This window comes from Heteronotia binoei, chromosome 1, assembly GCF_032191835.1.
Source record: "Heteronotia binoei isolate CCM8104 ecotype False Entrance Well chromosome 1, APGP_CSIRO_Hbin_v1, whole genome shotgun sequence".
Lineage (NCBI taxonomy): Eukaryota > Metazoa > Chordata > Lepidosauria > Squamata > Gekkonidae > Heteronotia > Heteronotia binoei.
Window position 1 is genome coordinate 140133368 of NC_083223.1, and position 23314 is coordinate 140156681.

General features: G+C 40.4%; 1 protein-coding gene across 1 annotated transcript in view; it reads left to right on the forward strand.

Annotated features, from left to right (window-relative positions):
- The window catches only part of FNDC1 (fibronectin type III domain containing 1), a 150364-nt gene that overhangs the window by 108724 nt on the left and 18326 nt on the right, over positions 1–23314 (forward strand). Inside the window, exons 14-15 of the mRNA XM_060241612.1 lie at positions 8406–8636; positions 12462–12570. Of these exons, the coding sequence (XP_060097595.1) occupies positions 8406–8636; positions 12462–12570 (340 nt within the window). The remainder of the gene's footprint in view (positions 1–8405; positions 8637–12461; positions 12571–23314) is intronic.

Genomic DNA, 23314 nt, shown 5'->3' on the forward strand with positions numbered 1-23314 from the left:
TTGATTTTAAAATAAATTGGATTTTGAACACAACAGCATAAGAGGCTTTTGTTTCTTAGTTTACTGTGATTAATGTATGATAACTCTTGTTTCTAAACAGAAGGTGCCTCGTTCAAATGTGTTAGACTTACACAGTTATGTATATGCTTTAAAAATACTAGGTCAGTATATAAGTGTAATGTCTGAAGTGGTGCTAATAGGAGTTGTGATGATTACTCTTAATTACAAAGATATACAGTAGATTTTTAGGATTAACATTTTGAACTTTACAAGTCAGTCCTTTTAATAGTCTCTCATAAATACCATCTCTGTAGCGTGAAATGCATTTGGGATTTCTTTTAAATATATGAAGATGGCCAGAAATGTGACAAGGGTGAAATTGCGATAAATTTCTCTCTTATATTGTATTAGCATTCACTCCCTAAAAATTGCATAATTCAAAAAGCTTGTATTCCCGATGTTGTTTATGAAAAATCAGCAGGTAGGGAAGAAATAGGTCATCATCTGTTACTTCTGAGAATGATGAAGCACATTGTGTGGCAAGTTTTCTGTACAAGATTGCCTTTCATGAAAGAAGTGATTGTTCTTATTTTCATTTATGGTTCTCTCTCTCACACACAGATGATATACATTTCAAAGACATATGAAACAAGGGACATATTTTCCTTAAAAAGACACTCGTCACTAATAAATATAGAATTGTGGTGACTTTCAGCAGAGCTTTTTAAATAGAAGCTGGCCCAGATTGGAAAAGATACATGAATCATTCTACCAGCCCTGCTGTTGCCCTTTGCAAAGGAAGGCACTTTCTCTCTTCTAAAGTTGTTGCAGTTTCATATGTGTTGGAAATATGTATCTGTTTTGTATGTCCTTTGCAATGATCTAAAGTTCCAGCCGTTATAGGGTTAACACTGCCTGATTCCCTATTGTCTGCATGACCTGGAAGAAGATACTGACTGCTGTCAATCAAGCGGGAAAACCTGTTTTGTCTGTTTGGTCAGTTAGTCAGGTGACTTCCTTTTTTTCAGGAAGAGAGGTGAAGAAGAAGGAGGAAGTAGCCTCCATTAAGCACATGATCTTCTAGTGTGAGGATGTAGTTCTATAGTGTTTGTTATTTTCACCTCCCAGTTCCCTTTCCCTGTAGTAATAAATATGTTTTTGCTTTTTCATGTTAAATGCCTCTCAATGATTATTTGATCCAGTGATCCATCGCACTGTTTGAGATAAAGAAATAGAATTTCAAACAAATCCCTAACAAAATTGATAGCAGAGCAGATGGTTCTTGGTTTTTGCCATCAAGCTGGTAGCTTATAGCATGGACTGTTTTTGAACTCTAAATGATGTTTTTAAAATCTGGATTGCCTTTGAGAGCGTTAGAAAGCAATTGGCAAAAAGCTGCTATGCTGTGCAGACTAGCCTCAATTTTAAAATGATGCCTTTTTTTTCTCTTGTCATTACTGAGAGCATTCGGACTTAAATGAGCTTTGAATTCAGATTGTCTCAATCTGGAAACATTGCTACTTTTGTCTAAAGCCTCAGATGTGCTAGAAAGAGAATTTTTGGAGCTTTTAAACCCTTTTTCTGTGGATTTCATCGGAGACTTTGGAAGAGCCTTGCTGCAACCACGTGCGCACATTCAGCTGCCTTTTCTCTCCAGAGAGGAAGGCAGAATCTTTAACCCTGCCCTGCCTGATTGCTGTGAAAAATGTCAAACCCAGAGAGAAAAGCCACTGGATCTTCTGTTTCCACATCTTCAGGAACAGCCACTGCAAATCTTGGTTTTGGCACCATGAGTAACTTACCAGTGATAGGATTTAGTACCCTGAAGTTAACTAAGAATTATTTCTCATTCTGGCTCTCACTCCTAAGCAAAGACTTGAGCTTTATGGAGTTGAAAGAGTTTTGTCTGAAAATCCCCCTGAGAATGAGCAAGAAAAATCAAATTTTAAAAGGCTAAATGGTTTTGCAAAAACTCTCATATTAGAATCTCTTGAGGCATATGAAATTCCTGAATTGCACTCTTAAAACTGCAAAAGAAATGCTTGAATGTCTTAAAGATAAATATGAGAAAACTCCCATAAGCACTATTCATGATTTAAAGGGAAAAATATTTGGTTTTCAAGTGCAAGAACGGGAGAATGTGACTAAACGTCTGAAGGAATTTATGTGCATGCAATCCAGACTACAGGAGCATGGTGAGGCTATTGCAGAAAGAGACTTAACCTCAACTATATTGAAAGCTCTACCCAGTACTTACAAGCCAATTAAGATGATTTTGAGACTGCAAAAGGATTTGAGTCTGGAAGGCCTGTTAAATGCTATCAAGGAGGAAGCATCCTCCAGATCTGGGGACAAGGAGACTGTACTGTCTGATTCTATGTCTGCTTTAAGCCTGAAACCACAGTATAGGAATAAGTCAAGAAGAGATATAATATGCCATAGATGTGGGCAAAAAGGCCATATCGCAAGATATTGTAATAATTGTGATGCTGCTACTGAACAAAGGAATAGCAATGTTAAAGCACATGTTTCAAATGAGGGAACATGGGCACCATCTTGTGGCCATAGAAATAATAGCAGCCAGAAATTTTTAAACCAGAAATTTTCCAAGCCACATGGCCCAGGTGGGAACAAAGAAAAGAACAGAGCAAGTACTATGCATGTTAATAATGTGAATTTTATTGGTGAAAGAGTAAGATTTTTGATTGATAGTGGATCTTCTATGCATATTTGTCGATATAAGGGCATGTTTTCAGAGTTGGACAAAAGTCAGAGACCTGAAATGATAGGTGCCAACCAGAAACCCTTACAAGATTGTGGTGTGGGTGAGATCAAAATGAAATTGCTTACCGCTTATGGAGATTTAATGCCAGTAAGACTGGAAAATGTAGCTTATGCACCTGAATCAATTGAGAATTTACTTTTAAGCCATGTGCTTATAAGAAATAATTATGCTGTATACCTTGTGCTAGATTTGAATGGTTATGTGAAATGATGAATCTAGTTGATGTGAATGTTACAGTGAATAATGAGTAATGACTATAGAATGTATAATGACTTGCACATTAGGCATTGAGAAGGGGTGTTGGAAATATGTATCTGTTTTGTATGTCCTTTGCAATGTTCTAACGTTCCAGTCATTATAGGGTTAACACTGTGCCTGATTCCCTATTGTTTGCATGACCTGGGAAGAAGATACTGACTGCTGTCAATCAAGGTCTAGAAGCGGGGAAACCTATTTTGTTTTCTAGTCAAATCATGTAGTTCTATAGTGTTTGTTATTTTCACCTCCCAGTACCCTTCCCCTGTAGTAATAAATACGTTTTTGCTTTTTCATGTTAAATGCCTCTCAATGATTATTTGATCCAGTGATCCATCACACTGTTTGAGATAAAGAAATAGAATTTCAAACAGAAATCTCAAACAATATGGACCAGTAGCTTTCATAGCATGTATAGCTATGATGCTTCTCCAAAGTCCACCACTTGGAAAGTCCACAAAGGAATGAACTGAGTTTTTAAAAAGATTTTCTTAACAGAATAATTACATTACACATGAGTGTGTGAGAGAGGGAGGCAGGGGGAGAGAGCAAGAGCGCAAAGACCAACTGACACTATTTTAAGTTTATTCCCATTATATGAAGTAATGTGTATTTGTTTCATAAAAGTTAATGATGGATGGGAAGCACTCCTTTAAATTGAACCTTAGCACAAAAGTCATATTTATTGAAAAAGCTAATTTCCTAACATTTTTGCAACCTAAGGTGATAGAAATCTTACCTTACATTTAAAATTTCACTGTACAAAGCAGTAGAACAGACAGATAGCACAGAGTCTCCTATTTACCTTTAGAAATAAATGCAATTTTTGTCCTCAAGGAAAACTTTTTTTTAAAGCATTTGGTGGTGCATTTGAGCCAATAAGTTCTCCTTCTTTTGCCAGTTTGAGACTTACTTATTTGCTTCTGAGTTTTTATTATGTCCGTAATATCCATGAAAATATCCTCTGCAAAGCTGCCCTGCAGTAGGGCTGCCATCTCCAGGTTGGGAAATTCCTGAAGATTTGTGGGCCAATTATAAGAAGGGCAGAGTTTGAGGAAAAGATTGAGTGCAGCAGGGATGTGATGACACAGAGTTCACCTTCCAAAGTTTCCAGTCTCCAGGAGAACTGATTCTTGTAGTTTGGAGATCGGTTTATAGTTTCAGGAGATCTTCAGGCCCTACTCAGACTTTGGCAGTCTTGCTGAACTATCTGTGGCTGTCACAAACAAAAGATATACTCTGGCAACACGCACCTTGGCAATAATTTCCTGTAGGAAATGCCCATGCCTACAGAAAATGAGAATGCATCAAGGGATAATTTGGTAGTAGGCTCCAGACACTAATGTGTAACATGAGAGAAAGCAGTTGAAAACAAAAGCCCCAATAGGCAGTAACCAAGACTCTGTTGTGATGTCATTCAGCACACTTTCATGACACACAAATCAGAGGGGGCTGAAGCCAAACTCAATTACTGTTTTTGCCATCTGCCTAGAATTGCAAAACAGAGAGGGGGCAGCTGTCAAGCACTAGATTGCTTTCATTTGCTTGGGACTATGTTAGAACAAGGTAGAAAGACGAACTGAGTGTTTGCTTTTTGCCTTGCAAGTAATGGAGTTGTGGTTTCCACCTAAAACTCTTAGGCTAACATTTTCTGTTGCCTTTAAGAGCTTTGCAGCACTAGGCTTATAACCAATTTTTACTTTAATTTTCATCCCAAGCTTTTCTATGAGGGGAAAACAGCATTTCTAAACACTATAGCTGTCTTTCACTACCTTTTCTGCATACCTTCCCTTCTTATATCTCCTAGGCAGGGAGGGAGTAGAGGAGAGAGGCATGTAAACATTACATGGATTATTTTTTTCTGTTGACTTTGTCCCTTGGCTCTGTCCTTTGATCATTTTGTTTTTCACTTTCTCCTCTGAATATGTGTGCTCTGTCCCTTGATCTCCACACAGCTTTATTCCTTAGACTCATTGGTCCTCTGCCATTGCCATGTTTGTGCCTACACTGGCAGGTATAAGCATTGGCAGCTGCAAGCCACAGACATTGGCAGCTGTAATTGTGTCTGGTAATTTTAATAGTTTCATATTTAAACCCCCCCCCCCCCAGTAACTAGATGTTCTGTTAATGGTCTTATTTGTTGACAGTGCTTTTCAGTCATTTGGGACTAAAAAGTGTTGTCAGGGTCTACAATTAAATTTATTTATTTCATTCCATTTATATCCCGCCCTCCCTGCCGAGATGACATAGGCTGGAAAATAGCTCTCTGGAGGGCATCAGATCTTACAAGATAAACTAAATATATTGTTTTATAAACACTTGAAGACTTTATGAGAGAAAAGGGGGAAATTATCTTTCTGGTTAATACTAACCAAATAAATATTTCCAGATATTATCAATAACACATTTTTCAATAATAAGATGATTTTTGAGATAATAAATTTACCCATTAATTCATGAGCTAAGTTTAAATGAACCTCTTGTTGTTATACTGTTGGATATATGTTCACTAGAGTTGTGCTGAATGTTCACCTGTGAAATTTTTCTGGGTGCATACCATTATTTTGAGGGTACCAAAGTCGTCCCTCTCAACACCTTACTTTTTGCCTTCTTTTTCAATGCTGTTCATAGCTGCTTGCAGCCATTGTTTCTCTGATCTGCTGCTGCTGCTCAAGGGTCTTTCCCCCTGTAGATTTGTCCTTCCTTGTTAAATTCCTGCCAATCCAGTTTTGTGTCATGAGTGACTCCCTGGAGGCCCTCCAGAGACTCTGGAGGGCCTCCAGGGACCAGCGGAGGCCGCGGGGAGGCCTTCGCTGGTCGGCGCTGGTCCCGGAAGGCCTTCCAGAGGCTCTGGAAGGCCTTCCGGGACCAGCGCCGGGTGCTCCGCGGCGTCCCCGCGGCCTCCGCTGGTCCCTGGAGGCCCTCCAGAGACTCTGGAGGGCCTCCAGGGACTCTGGAGGGCCTCCAGGGACCAGCGGAGGCCGCGGGGAGGCCTCCGCCACCGCCGCCGGGCCCCGCGCGCGGGCGGGGAAGGCGGCGAGTGAGGGAGGGAGCGTCCCTGCGCGTGCGCAGGGTCCCTGCGCAGGCGCAGGGACGCTCCCTCCCTCACTCGCCGCCTTCCCCGCCGGTGCCCGCGGCCCACCGCCTCCGGGGCTGGCTAAACCGGGACCTTTAATGGTCCCGGTATAGGCAGCCCGGGAGCCGGGATTGGGTGGCCAGAACCGGGAATGTCCCGGGAGACCGGGACGGTCTGGCCACCCTAGAGTGTGATGATATTATTGAGGGTAAATATTTGTCAAGCTAGGGTGAGGTCAGTGCTTCCTGAACTGAGTATATGAGTGATCCTTACCAACCAGGAGCATACTGCCTCTCTTGTAAAACATCAAAAGAAATTAGGGTTCAGTAGTGTGGTTTGAAATAGTTTCCAGGCATCTTCTAGGGATTTGAGTGCACTGAATTTCCCTTTCAGTTTCCTTCTAACTAGTATCCTCATTATTGTAAAAACTTCCTCTTTTGAAATAAAATGCTACTGTTTTGGACTTCAGGGGTAATTTCCTATTGATGTGAATGCTGAAATTAATAGCATTGTAATCACTGCTCTCAGTTGGTCCAACAATGTATACATCTAGGTTTTGAGCCCTGAGAACCAAGTTCAAGATCACTATGCCACCGCTTGGCTCGGTGACCACTGATTCCAGTCCACAGTAATTTATGATAAAGAACTTCATTCCTAAACCATGATTCAAACACATGTTTACTGATTCGGTGTGAAAATAGCTGAAGTCACCCAATATTAAAACATTATCTGCTTTGGTCACCTCTCTTTTTCATCTCAAGTGTTTGATCAGATGGGCAATAGTACACCCCACTTTTAAGTAACACATAAAACTTAATATCTCCACCCATAATATAAGACAGAAGACCTAATATTTCCAACCATACTTTGTTGGGAATTTATTCTCTTAATATTTTCCACCTTAAAACTGAGGGGCAGAGAGGTATATGGATGAGACCCTCAGGGACCTACTAGAACAGTCAGTCCTGTGCTGTCAGCTCCTCTGCTGTTATGGAAATGTGCATCAAGCTGGGGAGAAGGGACATGATCAGATAGGATTCCTTCTTCAGATGATGGGAAAAATAACCTCTAAGCAGGAGCTTGCAGGAGCAGAGCTCCGGAATCTCTAAAGTTTATTGTGCTCTTTCCTTCTCTCCCCCCCCCCCCCCAGACTTGCTTCTGGGCTTCATTGTTTAACTCCCCTGTGAGAATTTTGCTGAACTCTAAGATTTGGCAAACTTTTTAATATTTTCCCCCACAACAAAGGAAAAATAACCAAAACATATAAAGCAGACAGATGGTAATCTTCCACGTGCCACTGTGGCCACATAGGAGAAAGGAATTTTAAATGAGAGTAAGTTTTTATTATGGCAAAAGTTAGGTTTTTATTATTACAGTTTTAATTCAAGAAGCAATTCAAGGTAGATACTGAGATGATATAATTTGGTACACCTTCTGGTGATGTCAGGGTATGTGGCATATGCAAATGAGTTGTGCTAATAAGCTCCAGCACCTCTTTTTCTTCAAAATGACCACTGCCTCTAAGAATAAGACTGTTTGATCAAAGATTATGCAGACTAAAAAAAATCAAGAGGTGGGCATTTCTGTGACTGCTGTCTGGCACATTACAGCTCAAATACCAGACCTAAGCTTCCATATTTTTAAATCCATCCTTTGATATTTATGTATCTCAGAAGTAAATAGCTGTCAGAACCAATTCTTGTGGGATACTTTAATTTGCTCCTTCAGTGAGCTGTTGGTGAGTTACTCTGTCCCATCCTCTGCTCTACCGCATACCCCTCTTGCCTCCAAGCTGGATAATATGGGAGGGAGAATGCCCCTAAAAGAGCCAGATTTGGCCAGCTAGGGGAATGAGTTGTTTTTCCTCAGTAGTTGGCACCGGTACTGGCTTAATCAAGTATTGCTCCTGAGCTTTATAAAGCCACGCACAAAAACCCACACCAGTTGCTTATTGTTCTCTATCCTATTGACATCTTCAGATAGTGGTTAAGTTGCAATGAATATTTGTCATACTGGTGGTTTCCACAGCATGAGACTTATATGAATTCTAATACCACTCTAACCACTTTCCAGATGGCACTGGTTTACAGGTTTAAAAGTTTTAGCAAATGGTAGGGAAACATACACGTTCTAAGTCCAGGAAATGAATGTTCAATTTACTGTATATAAAAACAAATACATATTTTATTGGTTTTGTAATTGCAGAACTCTAGATTTTTGGAAGTTTTTTTTTAAATTGCCTTTGTACAGATTTCTGAAGTAAATGTTCCCTTTCTGTATCTCTTCCAGCTCCCTATGTGACTTATCTGAACAAGGATCCAGCAGCTCCTTGCTCATTGACAGAGGCTCTAGACCATTTCCAAGTAGAAAGCCTGGATGAAATCATTCCTGCTGACCTAAAAGACATTGCCATGCGTCCTCAGAAAGTCCCTCACAACATCACTATAGTAGCTGTGGAAGGCTGCCATTCCTTTGTGATTGTAGACTGGGCTAAACCTACACGGGGTGATTTGGTAACAGGTACAAATCATACAAGCTTCTCGTCATGGCTAGTGGATTGAGTTGTTGATGCTGTATTTTTTGATGCCATTTGTATTGAAAAAAATCATTTCACCAGTTGTGAAAAAGTAAATTCTTTCAATAGAACATACTGATTTGCTATTTTCCTTTTGCTTCCAGTTTTTTTTCTTCATGCTTTGTAGTGTATCAATTATATATGTGGCGTAAGTAGTTCTCAAATGGTAGGGTGTGATTCTTTACTATATAATTGCTTCCCTCCCCATCATCAGAGACAATAGGGAAGTGGCTTATGACTCCACTGTTTCTCTGGCAAGAAGAGTACATACTGACTGAGGGTATGAAAAAAAAATTGGGGTTAATGGCAAAATTTCTATTATTGTGTATTTTCTTAGAACAATTTCTTTTCTAGTACTGTAACCAGAACTCATAGTGGCATAGTGAGATAATTTTAGATTCTGAATTTCATGGTCTTATGCCTCCCCTTTAGATAGTAGAGGCAGATGGGTTTTTGAGTGTGTCCCAGGAGCAAGCCAAGCAGCCCTGGCCAACAGCAATGATGGATAAACTTATCTAACCCACATTATAGGCTTGGTGCCTGATACCACTGGAGAATCCTGAGCTCTGTGGAGGAAAAGCAGGATAAATATTTGTTAAATGCTTCAAATGCAAAGCACCATCTCCACAGATAAACACATGTGGTAGAACCTGATTTTATGTATATTTACAGAGAAATTCGAGGCCACTATTTCATACCTCTAGGTATTATAACTTGGCCTTTTAGAACTTGCTAGCATTTTAACAATACCACATGACCTGACTTCCTCTGCATTTCGTTCCTTCTGGAAATGGGTTCATCCAACTTAGAATTTGTCTGTGAGGTTGATCATTTCCATCTTGCTCACAAGTTTAAGGAAAAATATCAGGCACATTGAAACCAAATAATGAGGAAATAATGTAATACAGACACAGTAAAGAATGTATACAGAGTTCCAAGCAGATTAATGTAGATTTACTGGATGAGAAGCCTTTTCATATCTGTTGTAAGTTATGAATGGCATGAACAGGTAGAATTCTTATCAGATCATTCTTGTATGTGTTGATAACTTGAGTTAAGGCATGTCCTAACTTGAAACTTTCCTGCTCTGCATTTCTGTGTAGCAAGCATGAAATAAGTTATGTCTTTTGAACCACAGCATCTCTCTTCCCTCTCCAAAAACTGATCTGTCTGAGATTTGCATCATTAGCGGCGTTGACAAGCCTTTCAGCTTCTAGCTGTTGGGTAATGAAGACGAATGCACCAAGGAACGTGCCTTTGAACACTATCTGGCACTTAACCAAGATTATAGAAACTTCTTATTGAGGCTAGTGTATTAAACATCCGGTATGATACATACTTCCTAAATACCATTATGCTGATAAGGCACACAAATTATTTGAGTCTTGAATTATTAGGAATGCCCATAGGAATTTAAAAGAAAAACAGTCCTAAAGGAGCAGATAAGGCTTTTAAAAAGAAAAATATGCTAGATTTGTCTGATTACTGGTAGCATTTTTACATTACTTTAACTGTTCTTATCTTTGGAACAATATTAAGTCACAAGCTTCTCAGACACTGTTCCTCTAGAAACCTTCCACTTTTTTTTTCTTCTGTGCCATTTTATATTTGCTTAACTGTTAAGCCTCTCCTAGTTGTCAGGGTCTTGGAGGCTTAAATTGAGATCCTTATGAACATGAAATTGACTGTGCTGGTTTAGAGCAATGGCCAATCTAGTCATAGAATCATAGACTTGGAACGGACCTCCAGGGTCATATAGTCCAATCCTCTGCACAATGCAGGAACTTCACAAACAACTCCCACCTCCAACATCCCCAGTGATCCCTGCTCCATGACCAAAAGGTGGGAGAAAGCATCTTGTTTCAAATTGTGGCCTCTCAAAGACCTTCAGGTAGGGCACAAAGGTCAAATACTTTTCCTGTTATCTCCCTGTTGTAGAAGGTCCCAGGTTCAATCCCCCTGTATCTCCAGTTAAACAAGGATCAGGTGGTAGGCGATGTGAAAAAAAGTCAAGAGTGGACAATACTGACCTGATGGGCCATTGCTCTGAATCACTATAAGGCAGTTTCATGCGCTCATATGTCTCTCAGCACTGGCTTTCAGAAGGTGTGGATTCTGAATATGAAGGTTCAGTTTAGTCACTGTGGCTAGTGGTCATTGGTGTACCTATTAGGGGTGTGCAAAAAAAAAAAAGAGCACTTTTCAGGTTCAGGCATATTGAACCCAAAAAAATCTGTATTTTCTGATATTCCCAAATCCCAGTACTGGTATGGTATTTGGATTTGGTATTTTTTGGAAATCAACAGTTTTTTAGCTCCATTTATACCCTATGGGGACTATTGAAGGACCAATGGGGACCATAGAATATAATGGAGAATCAATCTGGGGGTATACAGGGGTCTAGAAGGTCTGTTTTCTGAGGCAGAGGTACCAAATTTTCAGCATAGCTGTTGGTGCATCTCCTCACAAAACTCCCCAAGTTTCAAAAAGATTCAACCAGGGGTCCAATTCTATGGGCCCGCAAAAAGGGTGCCTTCCACTGAAACCAAAGGTGGAGGAGGAGAAGGCATTTAAAGGGAATGTGATCCCTTTAAATGCCTTTTGCAAGCTGCAAGTTGACATGAGTGAACTCTGAAGGTGTTGAAAGGGCTTGCAGTCTCTTTAAATACCTTCTCCAAGCCACAAGATCACCTGGAAGGTGTTTAAAGGGACTGCAATCCCATTAAGCATCCTTTAACTTCAGCTATCTGGTGGTCCCGAAAAATTTTGTACTCAGCTGTTTCAGATAGCTGGGGAAAAATACTATTTGTATCTGGCTGAAAAAATAGCTGGAAAATACTAATTAAGGTATTTTCCAGCTATTTTTTCAGCTCAGATATACCAAATGCACACCCCTAATACCAATCCTCCAGGAATTGTCTGATCCTATAATCCCTTGTGGCCTGAAATATGGACCTAGCTAAATGAGACGCTTGGAACTGTTCATACCCAGGCCTCAGAGACTTCTGCAGGGATAGATATGGCAGGCAGTTAGAAATCTGAGAATCTGGATACTGAAATTGGACTAGAGAGTATTAGAAGCTTAGATTTATAGCCTTCCTAGTCAACACAGCAGTTTCTTCTGTCTTTTCAGCTCCAGACTCTAGCTTGTAGCTTCCCAGCATTGCCATTCTCCAGGTCTGCAAATTCCTTGATCTATCACAGACATCAAATTTAGTTTGTGCAGTTGACTACAGAGAATCTGGGCTGGAGGAGATCTTCTCTCAGACTAAAGTTGGGCAAAATACCCATGTTGACTTCCAGATTGCCACCAATGTAAATTTGCTTGACAAATGGCAGTTCTTACTTCGTGTGACATAAGAATTCCGATGCTGACTTTTGGAATAAGGTGCACTATTGTCTCATCAAGCTGGGGAATGGACAATGCTGGTTCCTTCACTTATTTTCCTATTTGGGGTTATGATGCTGTTTTGAACTGGTAAGCCTGTTTGAACCAATATAGTGTAGTAGTTAAGAGCTATGGACTCTAAACTGGAGAACCAGGTTTGATTCCTACTCCTCCACTTGAAGCCTGCTGGGTGACCTTGGGCCAGTCACAGTTCTCTCAGAACTCTCTCAGTCTCACCTACCTCACAAGATGCCTGTTGTGGAGAGAGGAACAAAAGGCAATTGTAAGCTGTTTTGAGACTCCTTAGGGTAGAAAAAAGTAGGATATAAAAACCAACTATTCTTCTTTGATTGACTGATGTATTGTTGTTGTTTTTTTGCAGGATATTTAGTTTACAGTGCATCTTACGATGACTTCCTGAGGAATAAATGGTCAACTAAGACTGCAGGAAGTACCCATTTGCCCATTGAAAATCTGAAGCCAAACACAAGGTACTTGTTCTGCTTTAAGTGTGTAGGTGATTTCAAAAAGCATACTGTTAGCAGTCTAATAAATAAACTGAGTAGATCTATTAGGATGCTTCAGTTTAGCAATTTTTTAAAAAGAGGGACAAAAGCGTATTTAGCTCCCATAACCTTTTCCTTCTCTACATCTGTCTACGCTACAAATTGTAGTGATTATAATGCCACAGTATAACTTCAGTATCTGGGATCTCAGAGTTCATACTGCCTGCAACTACTTTTGTATATTGAGGCAAGAAGTTCCATAGAATGGATGCCACAACTAAAAATGCTCTGTCCCTTATTATCATTTCCTGTGCCCCAGATGGCAGCAGCACCCAGAGTAGGGTCTCCACTGAGGACCAAAGGAGACACATATAAGGGAAACCTGGCCGCTAGAGCTTGTAAGGACCTCAGAAGCCCTCAAAGCTTAGAAAAGAGGGGAGAAGGTGTTTCACCACCCCTGTAACCAGACACAATTGCCGAAAAATAGCCATGGACTTCTGTGTAAGCTAGTCTTCTTCAATTAAGCCTCTGTAGCTGCTAAAGAAAGCCTTAGCCAGGTAAGAACTCAGTGGTGCTTGCCAGCTTCCTTGCCTCATGGACACCACAAAGAAACCAAGCTGTATGTTTGACAGCCTTGAGCAGTTCATATGGGCGCTTCACACTCTACTGTCAGACAGCTGTTTTGGACACAGAATGTTAATTTCTGTTATGGAGAACTTACAGTCTTTTTTCAGTTGTGACACCCATCCTACAGAGCACCTTGCCTACTGAAATGTATTAGATGGCTGCTAAAGACTTTTTATTTTGGAAAGCTTTTGTTGGCGTTTTGTGGCTGGTAATAGTTTTAACTGGTGTACTTAGGGAGTAATTATTTATTGATTTTGTATGTGTGTGTTAAGTGCCGTCAAGTCATTTACAAATTAAGGTGATCCTATGAATTAATGACCTCCAAAATGTCCTATCATTAACAACCATTCTCAGGCCTTGCAAATGAGCAGCTGTGGCTTCCTTGGTTGAGTCAATCCATCTCATGTTAGGTCTTTATCTTTTCCTGCCACCTTCAACCTTTCCTAGCATTATTGTCTTTTTTAGTGAGTCTTCTCATTATGTAACTTCCAGCGAGTCTTCTCATTATGTGAACCAAATATAGCTGCAGTTTCATTATTTTAGCTTCTAGGAAAACTTCTGGCTTGATCTGAGGTAGAACCCATTTATTTGTCTTTTTGGCAGTCCTCAGTATCTGTAAGACTCTTCCCCCAAACAGTTTTGATGCCCTAGGCAAGCTGCCCACTAGCACCCCACCCCCGCAATTTAAAAAACAGAGAATTGTAGGAGAAGTGAAGAAACTTGAAACTATTTACATTTTTAATTTACAGTTTTTTATTTTTAAATTTAATTTTAAAAAGATTGTGAGACTAAGCAATAAAAATTGTGAGAATACTACTTGATTCTTTTTAGCTGGAGGTGTCAGGGCCAAGACCTTCACATAACCATTTCTACTCAATCCTTTTAGTTGGACGTGCCAGTGACAAGACCTTGTGCATGCAAGAAAGATGCTCTACCACTGAGCTATGGCTCCCTTTGCTAAAATAGAGCAGGAAGGATGAGTGGCAGCATGCAACTTCAACAGGAGCCGATTTTTAGAAACTGTAATTGGCTCTTCTTCAGCTTTTACAGTTGGTTAATTTATCCCTGCCAGGCTCCGAGAAGCACATTGCACAGGTGCTGTCTGCTTTCTTGAAACCAGCCGGGCAGCGTCTGTGCTCCATAGAGGAAGGCAGCTCCAAGGAGCACACATGCTGCACTTGAGGAGAGGGCAGTGCCCCCTAGGTGGCAGCCCACTTGGCCTATTCCCACTCACCGGCCATGTCCTCAAACACTTCATTTCCAGTGAAAACTTTGTCAGCTTTCTTCATTGTCCAACCTTCACACCACGTACATAGTCATGAGAGCCAGTTTGGTGTAGTGGTTAAGTGTGCGGACTCTTATCTGGGAGAACCGGGTTTGATTCCCCACTCCTCCTCTTGCACCTGCTGGAATGACCTTGGGTTAGCCATAGCTCTGCCAGAGGTTGTCCTTGAAAGGGCAGCTGCTGTGAGAGCCCTCTCCAGCCCCACCCACCTCGCAGGGTGTCTGTTGTAGGGGGAGAAGATATAGGAGATTGTGAGCCACTCTGAGACTCTTTGGAGTGGAAGGTGGGATATAATATGGTCGTGTCACCACAACCCTGTTTAGGCCACGAGCATATTTTGGCTCGCCCGTGGAGTCAGATGGACCCTATGCGGGATCCTTGGCCCCCTGGCGACTCATTAGATGGCTTAGCGGAGGTGTGGCACCAACAACTCTTTGCAGTCATCGATGAGATCACCCCCTGGTGCCCTCTTCATTGCCATGCTCAGCTGGCACCGTGGTACACCCCGGAATTGCAGCTGATGAAACAGCAACTAAGACGGCTAGAGAGGCATTGGCGGCGTACTCATGATGAAGTCACAAGAACATCTTATAGGCTGTTTATGAAGACCTATGAGATGGCAATCAAAGCTGCAAAGAAGGCTTACTTCACAGCCCAGATTGTGTCTGCAAATTCTCGCCTGGCCCAATTATTTAGTACTATTTAGTCACTTACAAACTTGCCACAGAGCAAGCCAAATGATAGGGAATTGGAAATAGGCTGCAAGGCTTTTGCTGAGTATTTTGCAGATAAGGGACCTCCCCGCCAATTTAGATACAGTATGTGAACTCGAGGCCCCGAGCCCATCATCTGTTCCAACACTGGACCATTTCGCTCCACGCAGTCTGAGGGAAGTTGACAAAGTCCTCTGTTTTGTGCGTCCAACTACTTATGATCTGGACCCATGTCCATCCTGGTATAGCCTCTGCATCTGACTTTCTGGTTTTTGACTGTTAAACTACAGCTTGACTTCAACCTTGTTTCCCTATCCTGGATTCTGCCTAAATGCTGCCCGCAATCCTGGCCATTACATCTTGCAAGTACCTTCCACTGATATCTTGCATCCTGCTTGCCCTCAGAATGAAGAGGGTAAAAAATGGAATTTGAACCAGCCAGCACATTTCCCTTATGAAGTTTAATTATGCACTTACTTGAGTATTCACTTCCAAATTACTTTCTGCCAGTGGATTATCATTGCAAAATCATGATTTCATAAAATCTTGACTGAAGACTTGAAAGAGCTCCAGCATGTATGCCATTGTTTTCTGAGTATTTTTAGTTGAATATTATTTTAAAGGAGGAATCTTTTAAAAAGAGCTCTGCTGGTTCAGACTAGGGTCCATCGTGTCTAACATTCTGTCTTACAAGCAGGGAAGAATGGCAGCTCTCTCCTAATTCTTCTCTCTTCTCTCTTCATAATTATTATCAGGAAGCCTGGATAATGTTTTCATGAAAAAGTGTTTGTTTGGCTAAATTCTAAGGATTTGATATGATATTTGGGCTATATAATCTTGTTTCATTAGTCCAGTTTTCTAACCCTGAGACTTAAGCATCCATGATGGTCGGGTGCCTGTTCAACCTTCTCTTGTAAACCTCTAATGTTGGAGAAGTCTGTTAAGTAGCATTTTCTCTTTCTGAACTACCCTCTAAAAATTTGCCTAAAGTCAAAACTGTTACATCATTTTAAATTTATTGTTTTGTTTTCTGGTAAATTGAACATATCTTCCTTTACTTTTTCTGGCGTATTAGATAATTTATATTACAGATATATCAATTTTATACCACCAGCAGTGGTTGCTCTGAAGAACAGCTCCCTGAGTTCTATTAAAAGAAGGTATAACTTTTTAAACCATTAGTAGTGTGGATATGTCACTTCTTCATCATAAATTCTATCTGTATTTAATGCTTTTAATTGGCTTTCAGATTTATCTCTTTTATTAATGATAATTACTTCAGCAATTTATGCAAAATAAATGCAGTCATCTGCATATAATACAGTTTTGTTATTCTGCGCTTTCATTCCTTCAATTCTTGTTTTCCTTCTGGTTGTTATTGCCAAGAGCTTTGTGCATTGATTTATTAAAAATTGTACAAAAGACCTACTTGATTATAACTCCTGCTTATCAGTAAGTTCCAACAATTATAATTCTTGCTACTGTAATTTTTGTACTGGTGTATTATAAAACATACATATTCATATTGTATATTTTATTCCTCAATGAAAATCCCTTAACACTTTATATAAAAGTCCCTACTCCATCAATAATCTTTGTGGCGTATGCAAAACATAGTATTATGGATACTTCTGTGATGATTTCTCTTTTAAACATTTTATTATCCTTGAAGATTTTCTTTTAAAATCTCTTCCAGTTCATGAATGTGATTCTTAAAATGTGGTATCTAGAAATGAACATAACATCACAAAGTTTTACTAGTGCAGCATTCAGTAGTAATGATTATATCTCCAAGACTTTTCAGGTAGTATTTGGAATAGAATAAATGTGTTTAGTTTTTTGTGTAAAATCACAGCTTCAGTCTGTGTTCCAGAGAACCTGTAGCTCAGTAGTAATCTGCTTTGAGTGCACAAGGTCCCAGGTTCAATTCCTTGCATCTCCAGTTTAAAGGTAGTAGGTGGTTTCTGTCTGGGAACTTGGAGAGTTGCTGCCAGTAAGAGTAGACAATAGTGGTCTTGATAGTATAAGTATGCTCAAGGAGTCAAAAGCGTTAATCTTTGTCTGTTCAAGGAATTATGAGTAACTGTGCGCACATAGGGCCCTCTTCATGCATTTGGAAACCCTGAAAAAGCAAACTGTTGGGTGTGGTGGAAATCACAATCACATGGAAAGAATCTTATAGGTTCTGTTCATACTTTACATAGGGGTAGAGTCAGCTACAGCAATATTACTCCCCACAAATCCATTCATTCTACCCCAGCCATTGTCTATAAGGGATGGTCCATAGCATTTTACTTTTATGTCACATTATTGCTTGGTTTATTTATGTTCAGTAAGATAACTACTATCATTTACTGGTGTCACCTAGCCAGTTACTAATCACAAGGAGGGACTATGGCTCAGTTGCAGAGTTTCTGTAAGGCATGCTGAAGGTCCTAGGTTCAGTCTCCTGCATCTCTAGTTAAAAGGATCAAATAGTAGATGATGCAAAAGACCTCTACCTGACATCCTAGAGAGCCACTGGCAGTCTGAGTAGACAGTCTGAGAAATGTTCCTTCTAATAGGTAGCAGTTTGTCCAGCTTAATAATGAAGTTTAGTGTTTCTTTATGCATTTCATGACTTTCTGGCATGGAAAAACTGCAATCTTGAGTAATTGTACAAGTCATAATTAAAGTAGCAGATCAGAAACCAAACACATTAGCAAGATATGAATGCCTAAAATTTAAATTAAATAAGGCAGGGGTGGGGAATATATTTCTGCCGAGGGCCATATGGATATTTATAACATCATTTGCGGGCAGCAAAATTAATGCAAATAATTGTTTTTCTATTTGAAGTCATGTGGGGAGAGCCTAATCTGACACACACACACACATGGCCTGCCGCCCTAGGCAAATGCGTGGGTCCAGGGCTTTTTTGTAGAAAAAGCCCAGCAAGAACTCAGCATATTTGACCACATTCCTTAATATTAGCATATTAGGTCACACACTCATTAGCATATTAGGCCACACCATCTGGGATAATCAAGTGCAAACTGAACTGTGACAGTAACTTTTCCAGGCCCTGCAGCAATTCTGGCTGGCCAGCCAGGCCCCAGGGAGGCTGCCACATGGTCACCTAGTGACCTTGAGGGCCGTATACAGCCCTTGAGATGGAGGTTCCCCACCCCTGGAATAAGGGACTGAATAGTTTAAGAAGGATGCCACATTTTGGAAACATCCATCTACCTATTCGGATTATATGTGGTATTGTTTCTACCTGGGTATAAGGGGAAAGAATGTATGCACTATAATGTTTGAAGACCATAATGTATGGTTGTTCAAAAGTTGAGCTTTTTTAGCATATACACTTGTGGCAGGCATGGTAAAACAGACTTCATGTTACTGAATTTACACATGCTTGTTGATTCTCTTGTCAGTACCTAATACTGTGAAGCAAGGTGAGCTGATATACAGTGCAATGATGTTACAGTGCACATTGTAGAAGAGAAGAAAAGAGATATAAATCAGCAGTGCTGTGACTCTTGTAACATTAAGTTCTACCTATAAAGTAATAAAGCTAAAGCAGCAATGTAAATAGGTGCCTGAATGGGTGCCGATAAAACAGCATGAGATGGCGGTTTGTTTGCCATTTTTGAAATATGTTTATTGGCAGTTTGGGCTCCTGTTTTGAAGAGTAATTTTGTGGGTAAGTCATGAGACTTGGAAGTTAAGAGCCCTGGGTCATGCTTCTGGCACCCTTGGATACTTCTATGTGTGCAAGTCACTTGGAGCTCTTTTTTAAAAATTACACAAACCCAAGTGTCTTGTATAATTGCACCACTTAATTTTGTTCTGTCATGCATGAAAATTGAGTAGCTTTGAGCTGCCAAAAAGCTTTCTCATAGGTTCACGGTCTGGTCCCACAAGACATTTTGCCCACCTGCATATCCATTTAAAACACTGAGGAAATATTTGTGGCCTATCAGAAGTTTCTAGCCAGTCATTTCTACCACTCATGACTAAGTCACTAATTTTGATTAAATTCATTTTCTTTTCTTTTTTTTTTATTCCTCAAGAGCTTCCTCCATCTTTAGGAATCATGGCCTATGTGTGATGGATCGATTCTGCATGTCTGAACTGATTATCTGGACATTCTTTCTGTCTGCTCTCTGGGTTATTGAAATATATATGTGCTAGCTTAACAGTTTTGTTGCTTGGTCATACATATTAGTTAAGAACGGAGGACCCATTCTGCATTCTTCACCAATTTCTGAGGCTGCCTTTCTCATGGAGAGCTTGAACTCCAAAGAGCCAATCTCTGAAATGGCTGCAATTGCTTTAACATGTATGAGGTAGGAAATGGCCTGAAAAATTAGGGAGTTTTTCTCCACCTTCCTAATTTTTCAGTCATGTGACTTAAGGGAAATTGCTTTAAGGAAGTCAACTTCCACTTAGAGCCATGAGGGAGAGAGAAAGAGCAAGGCCATGTTCTACCTGGTCACTCCCCTAGGTCATTTTATGTAGCTGCATTTGAGTGCCCAGAACTTCCTCCATTTCTTGGAGGGCAGGGAAGAAGGTGCTTGTGATTTCAGACAAGATTTTCATTTCTAGCAAAAGTTATTTCACAGCATTGTAAGTGAAAATAAAATGAGACAATCCTGTAGAGCACAGTGAACTTTTTAAGGAAAGGCAGCTTATTAATGTAATAGACAAATACAATGGTTTCCATTCCTGGGAGTTTAACTGGTTGCATTGAATCCTAGTTTGCATCCTTGTAGTTGTCAAAAGCTCAAGAGAATGAGGTATTTAAGCCTCTCATTAATATTTGAATGTTCACCCCCTAGACTTCAGGTGGTCCTTAACTGCATTCAGAAGATTTTGCAGATAAGTTTTGACCACAAGTTAAGGAGGGAGGAAAAATATTTATGCCATGGAGATACATAATTCCTTGCACAGTGTTTGCATAATAATTAAAATGACACCATACCACCCATTCATTATTTTTAAATGATTCCTTCTGCAGCACATACCCACATTTCAGTTGCTGCTCCCATGATTGCAAATTGTCATCTGATTTATACAGGTTAATTCAGAGCTGTATCCAGAGCTGAATGTCGATGCATTCAGTACTATGATGTTTTTAAAATATACAGGACCATATGCTGTATGAATAATGCTAAACAAGGAGCTCAATATAATGCATCTGAACCTGCTGAGGATAATAGCTGTTCCTGTATGCAAGAGATGAGTTCACAAGCTGTGGTAGTAGGGATGCTGGGAGTGGCTGGCATTCATGAAGCACTGTAAGGGCAACCACACCCAATATCAATATATTGAAGCTGAGGACAAAGTTTTCTTGGCAAACACTACAATAACAGTGTGGGAGAATATTCCCTGCCCACCAGTGGCATGTTTTTGAGTTCTAGAACAGATCACTGCTTTGAGTCATGTTATGATTAGAAGTAAAGTCATTCTGTACAGTTTTGTGAAATTATTCCTTTTCCTGACAGTGAAGGAAATAAAGCCACCTTTAAACATATTGACACAGTGTGAACTTCTACCCCATGGTGTATTCTCACATAGTTGTAGTATGTACATGAATGCCTGGTAGAGGCAGGTAGTGGGCAAGCACTGTACCTTTTACAGCTCCAGTTCCTGCTGAAGGGAGGGAGGGCCAGTATCTTCAAGCGGAAAGGCCATGGATTAGTGGCTGAGCCTTTAATGTAGAAAGTTACTTAGTGTCTGCGGCTGCTGCATGTTGATAAGGGAATATGTTGACCTGTTTCTAATGAAGGGAGGGAGGGGCAGTATCTTCAAGGGGAAAGGCTATGGATTAGTGGCCAAGCCTTTCATGCAGAAGGTTCCAGGTCTAATCCCAGGGATCTCCAGTTAAAGGATCTCATGTAGCAAGTTTTGTTAAAAGAGATCTCTCTGCCTGAGACTCTGAAGAGCTATTGCATGTCAAAGTAGACAATACTGAGCTGGGTGGAGCAATGAGCATTATAAGAAGGTGGAGCTGTTATGTGGAAGCCCAGTGGAAAGTTCCATACATTGCCTGATCCAGCAGTTGCAACAGTTTAAGAAATTCCAAAAAGCAAGGGGAGTGGTCCAGGTAGAAAGTGAGTATTTCTGCCCAGTGATTTCAGCAGTGGAAGACCAATCTTGGGGACTGATCCTTCATACCACTAAGCCTTGACCTGTAGAGGACTAGTCTGGGATACAGCACTAAACTCAATTTGTATGTGCCAGTGAACCCAATTTGTTTGTGCCACAGTACCTCTTGTATACTGTTTTTACTTAAGCGGTTACTATTGGGCTAAATACCATTGGTTGCACTTTTGGATCATCTCCATTATAGGGTCAGATTTTCAGAATTCTGCCTGTGATCAGGGGAATTTGGGTTGTTCTGTGGTTGGAGAAATTCTAGGGTTCTTGTTCCTACTGGGGAAAGAGCCAGGATTTTGACTTCTTTTGGCAGACTTGAGTTTTTCTTTTGTGTAAGATGCTGGCAGGAAAAGTACCCTGTGTAGTAATGGGAAGTGAGAGAAGAATCTAGGTGGGATGATTGGGCCAATAGTTAGCGTGGGTATTTTCTACCAGACTGCCACCCAGCTACTGGCTTCCTTCTGACGTTCACGCAGATGCCATAGCAGATCATATGTGGATATGTGTGGCTATAGTAACGTAGTGGCTGAGGTTGCTGTATGTTGATAAGGGAGTATGTTGACCTGTGTTAGAGATGGAATAATTGGATTAGTTGTATTTCAATTAAAAAATAGCAGCCATTTGAACTGTGACTGTTTAGGAATGTTATGAAACATTGTGATTCTTCTGAATTGACTCGTCTGTGCTCTTGACATAGTCTTCTTTTGATTGTGCTGGGTCTTGCTTGGCCAGTATATTTTCTGCCTGATTACATTTTTCAGAAGGAGTGCAGCATGGTATAGCTTGATCTCATCAGATCTCACAAGCTAAGCAAGGAAGACTCTATATGGGAAAACAGTAGCAAACCACCTTCACTTCTCTCTTGCCTGGAAGGCCCCTTGCTGAGGTTGTCATAAGTCAGCTGAGACCTGATGGCACTTTATACACTCTCACACAGAGAGATGACATTTTTACATTTACAAGTTACACATATTGGCTTAAAAGCCTTTTATCCTCAATATTTTATTATTTCGAATACATGAAAACTTGCTAAAACATTTTCAAACTTTGGTAAATCCTAACATCAAACAACCCGACTTATTTCCTTACCTAAAAAAACAGGTTTACACTGCAGGGGGGGGCGGAAATCGTGGGTTTGCCCCGTGCGAAATGCCAGCGCGGAGCAACTGGTGCAAAATCACCAGCTTGCTCCACCCCAAAACGGAAGCGGTGGGGCAAATCGTGGGTTTGCCCCGCGTGAAATGCCAGTGCGGAGCAACTGGTGCGAAATCACCAGCTTGCTCCACCCCAAAACGGAAGCCCACCCCGGACCAACATGAGTGTGGAATCACCCCTAGTTTGAGGTTGAAAGGGAAATAATCCAAGTTTAGGTGGTATTTTTCCTGTTTGAGCCAGTTAATTATGTGGCTTTCAAGAGTACAGTTCTTTCAAGAGTAAAGTTCTTTTAAACTTGCCTTTAGATGAGAAGCAACATAAATCCCCAAATAATTTCTGTTAATAATGCTATTTTTTCTCTTGAGGAACTATGTACACCACTGAAAACATGGAATCTAGCAAGGTAGTCAAATACAGCCCTGATTATTCAGGAAAACACAAAGTATGCTACACTGCAAATTCTTTGGGCTGTTGCTATCACTTCACCCTCAATTCACTGACATGTTCTGGAGCTGCATATCCCATTCCCATTCCAAGTCAGGCAGAATCTTTGGCATGCTGTTCCCCCTATAGTTGAGAGGATGGTCTAGCATAACAGCCTAATGCCATGTTTGTTGAAGAATGTGTAATTAAGCAATGTAACCATGAGAATTGTGCAATTTCTTTAAAAAGTTTCAACTTTAAACTGCTGATATTCAGGTTAGTGATGAAGTGATTAGGATGTGATGATAAAATGAGCAGCCTAGGGAACAATGTTTCAGTTGTTGTTTTTTTATGTCTTTGTATTTTTAGTACTGTTTTT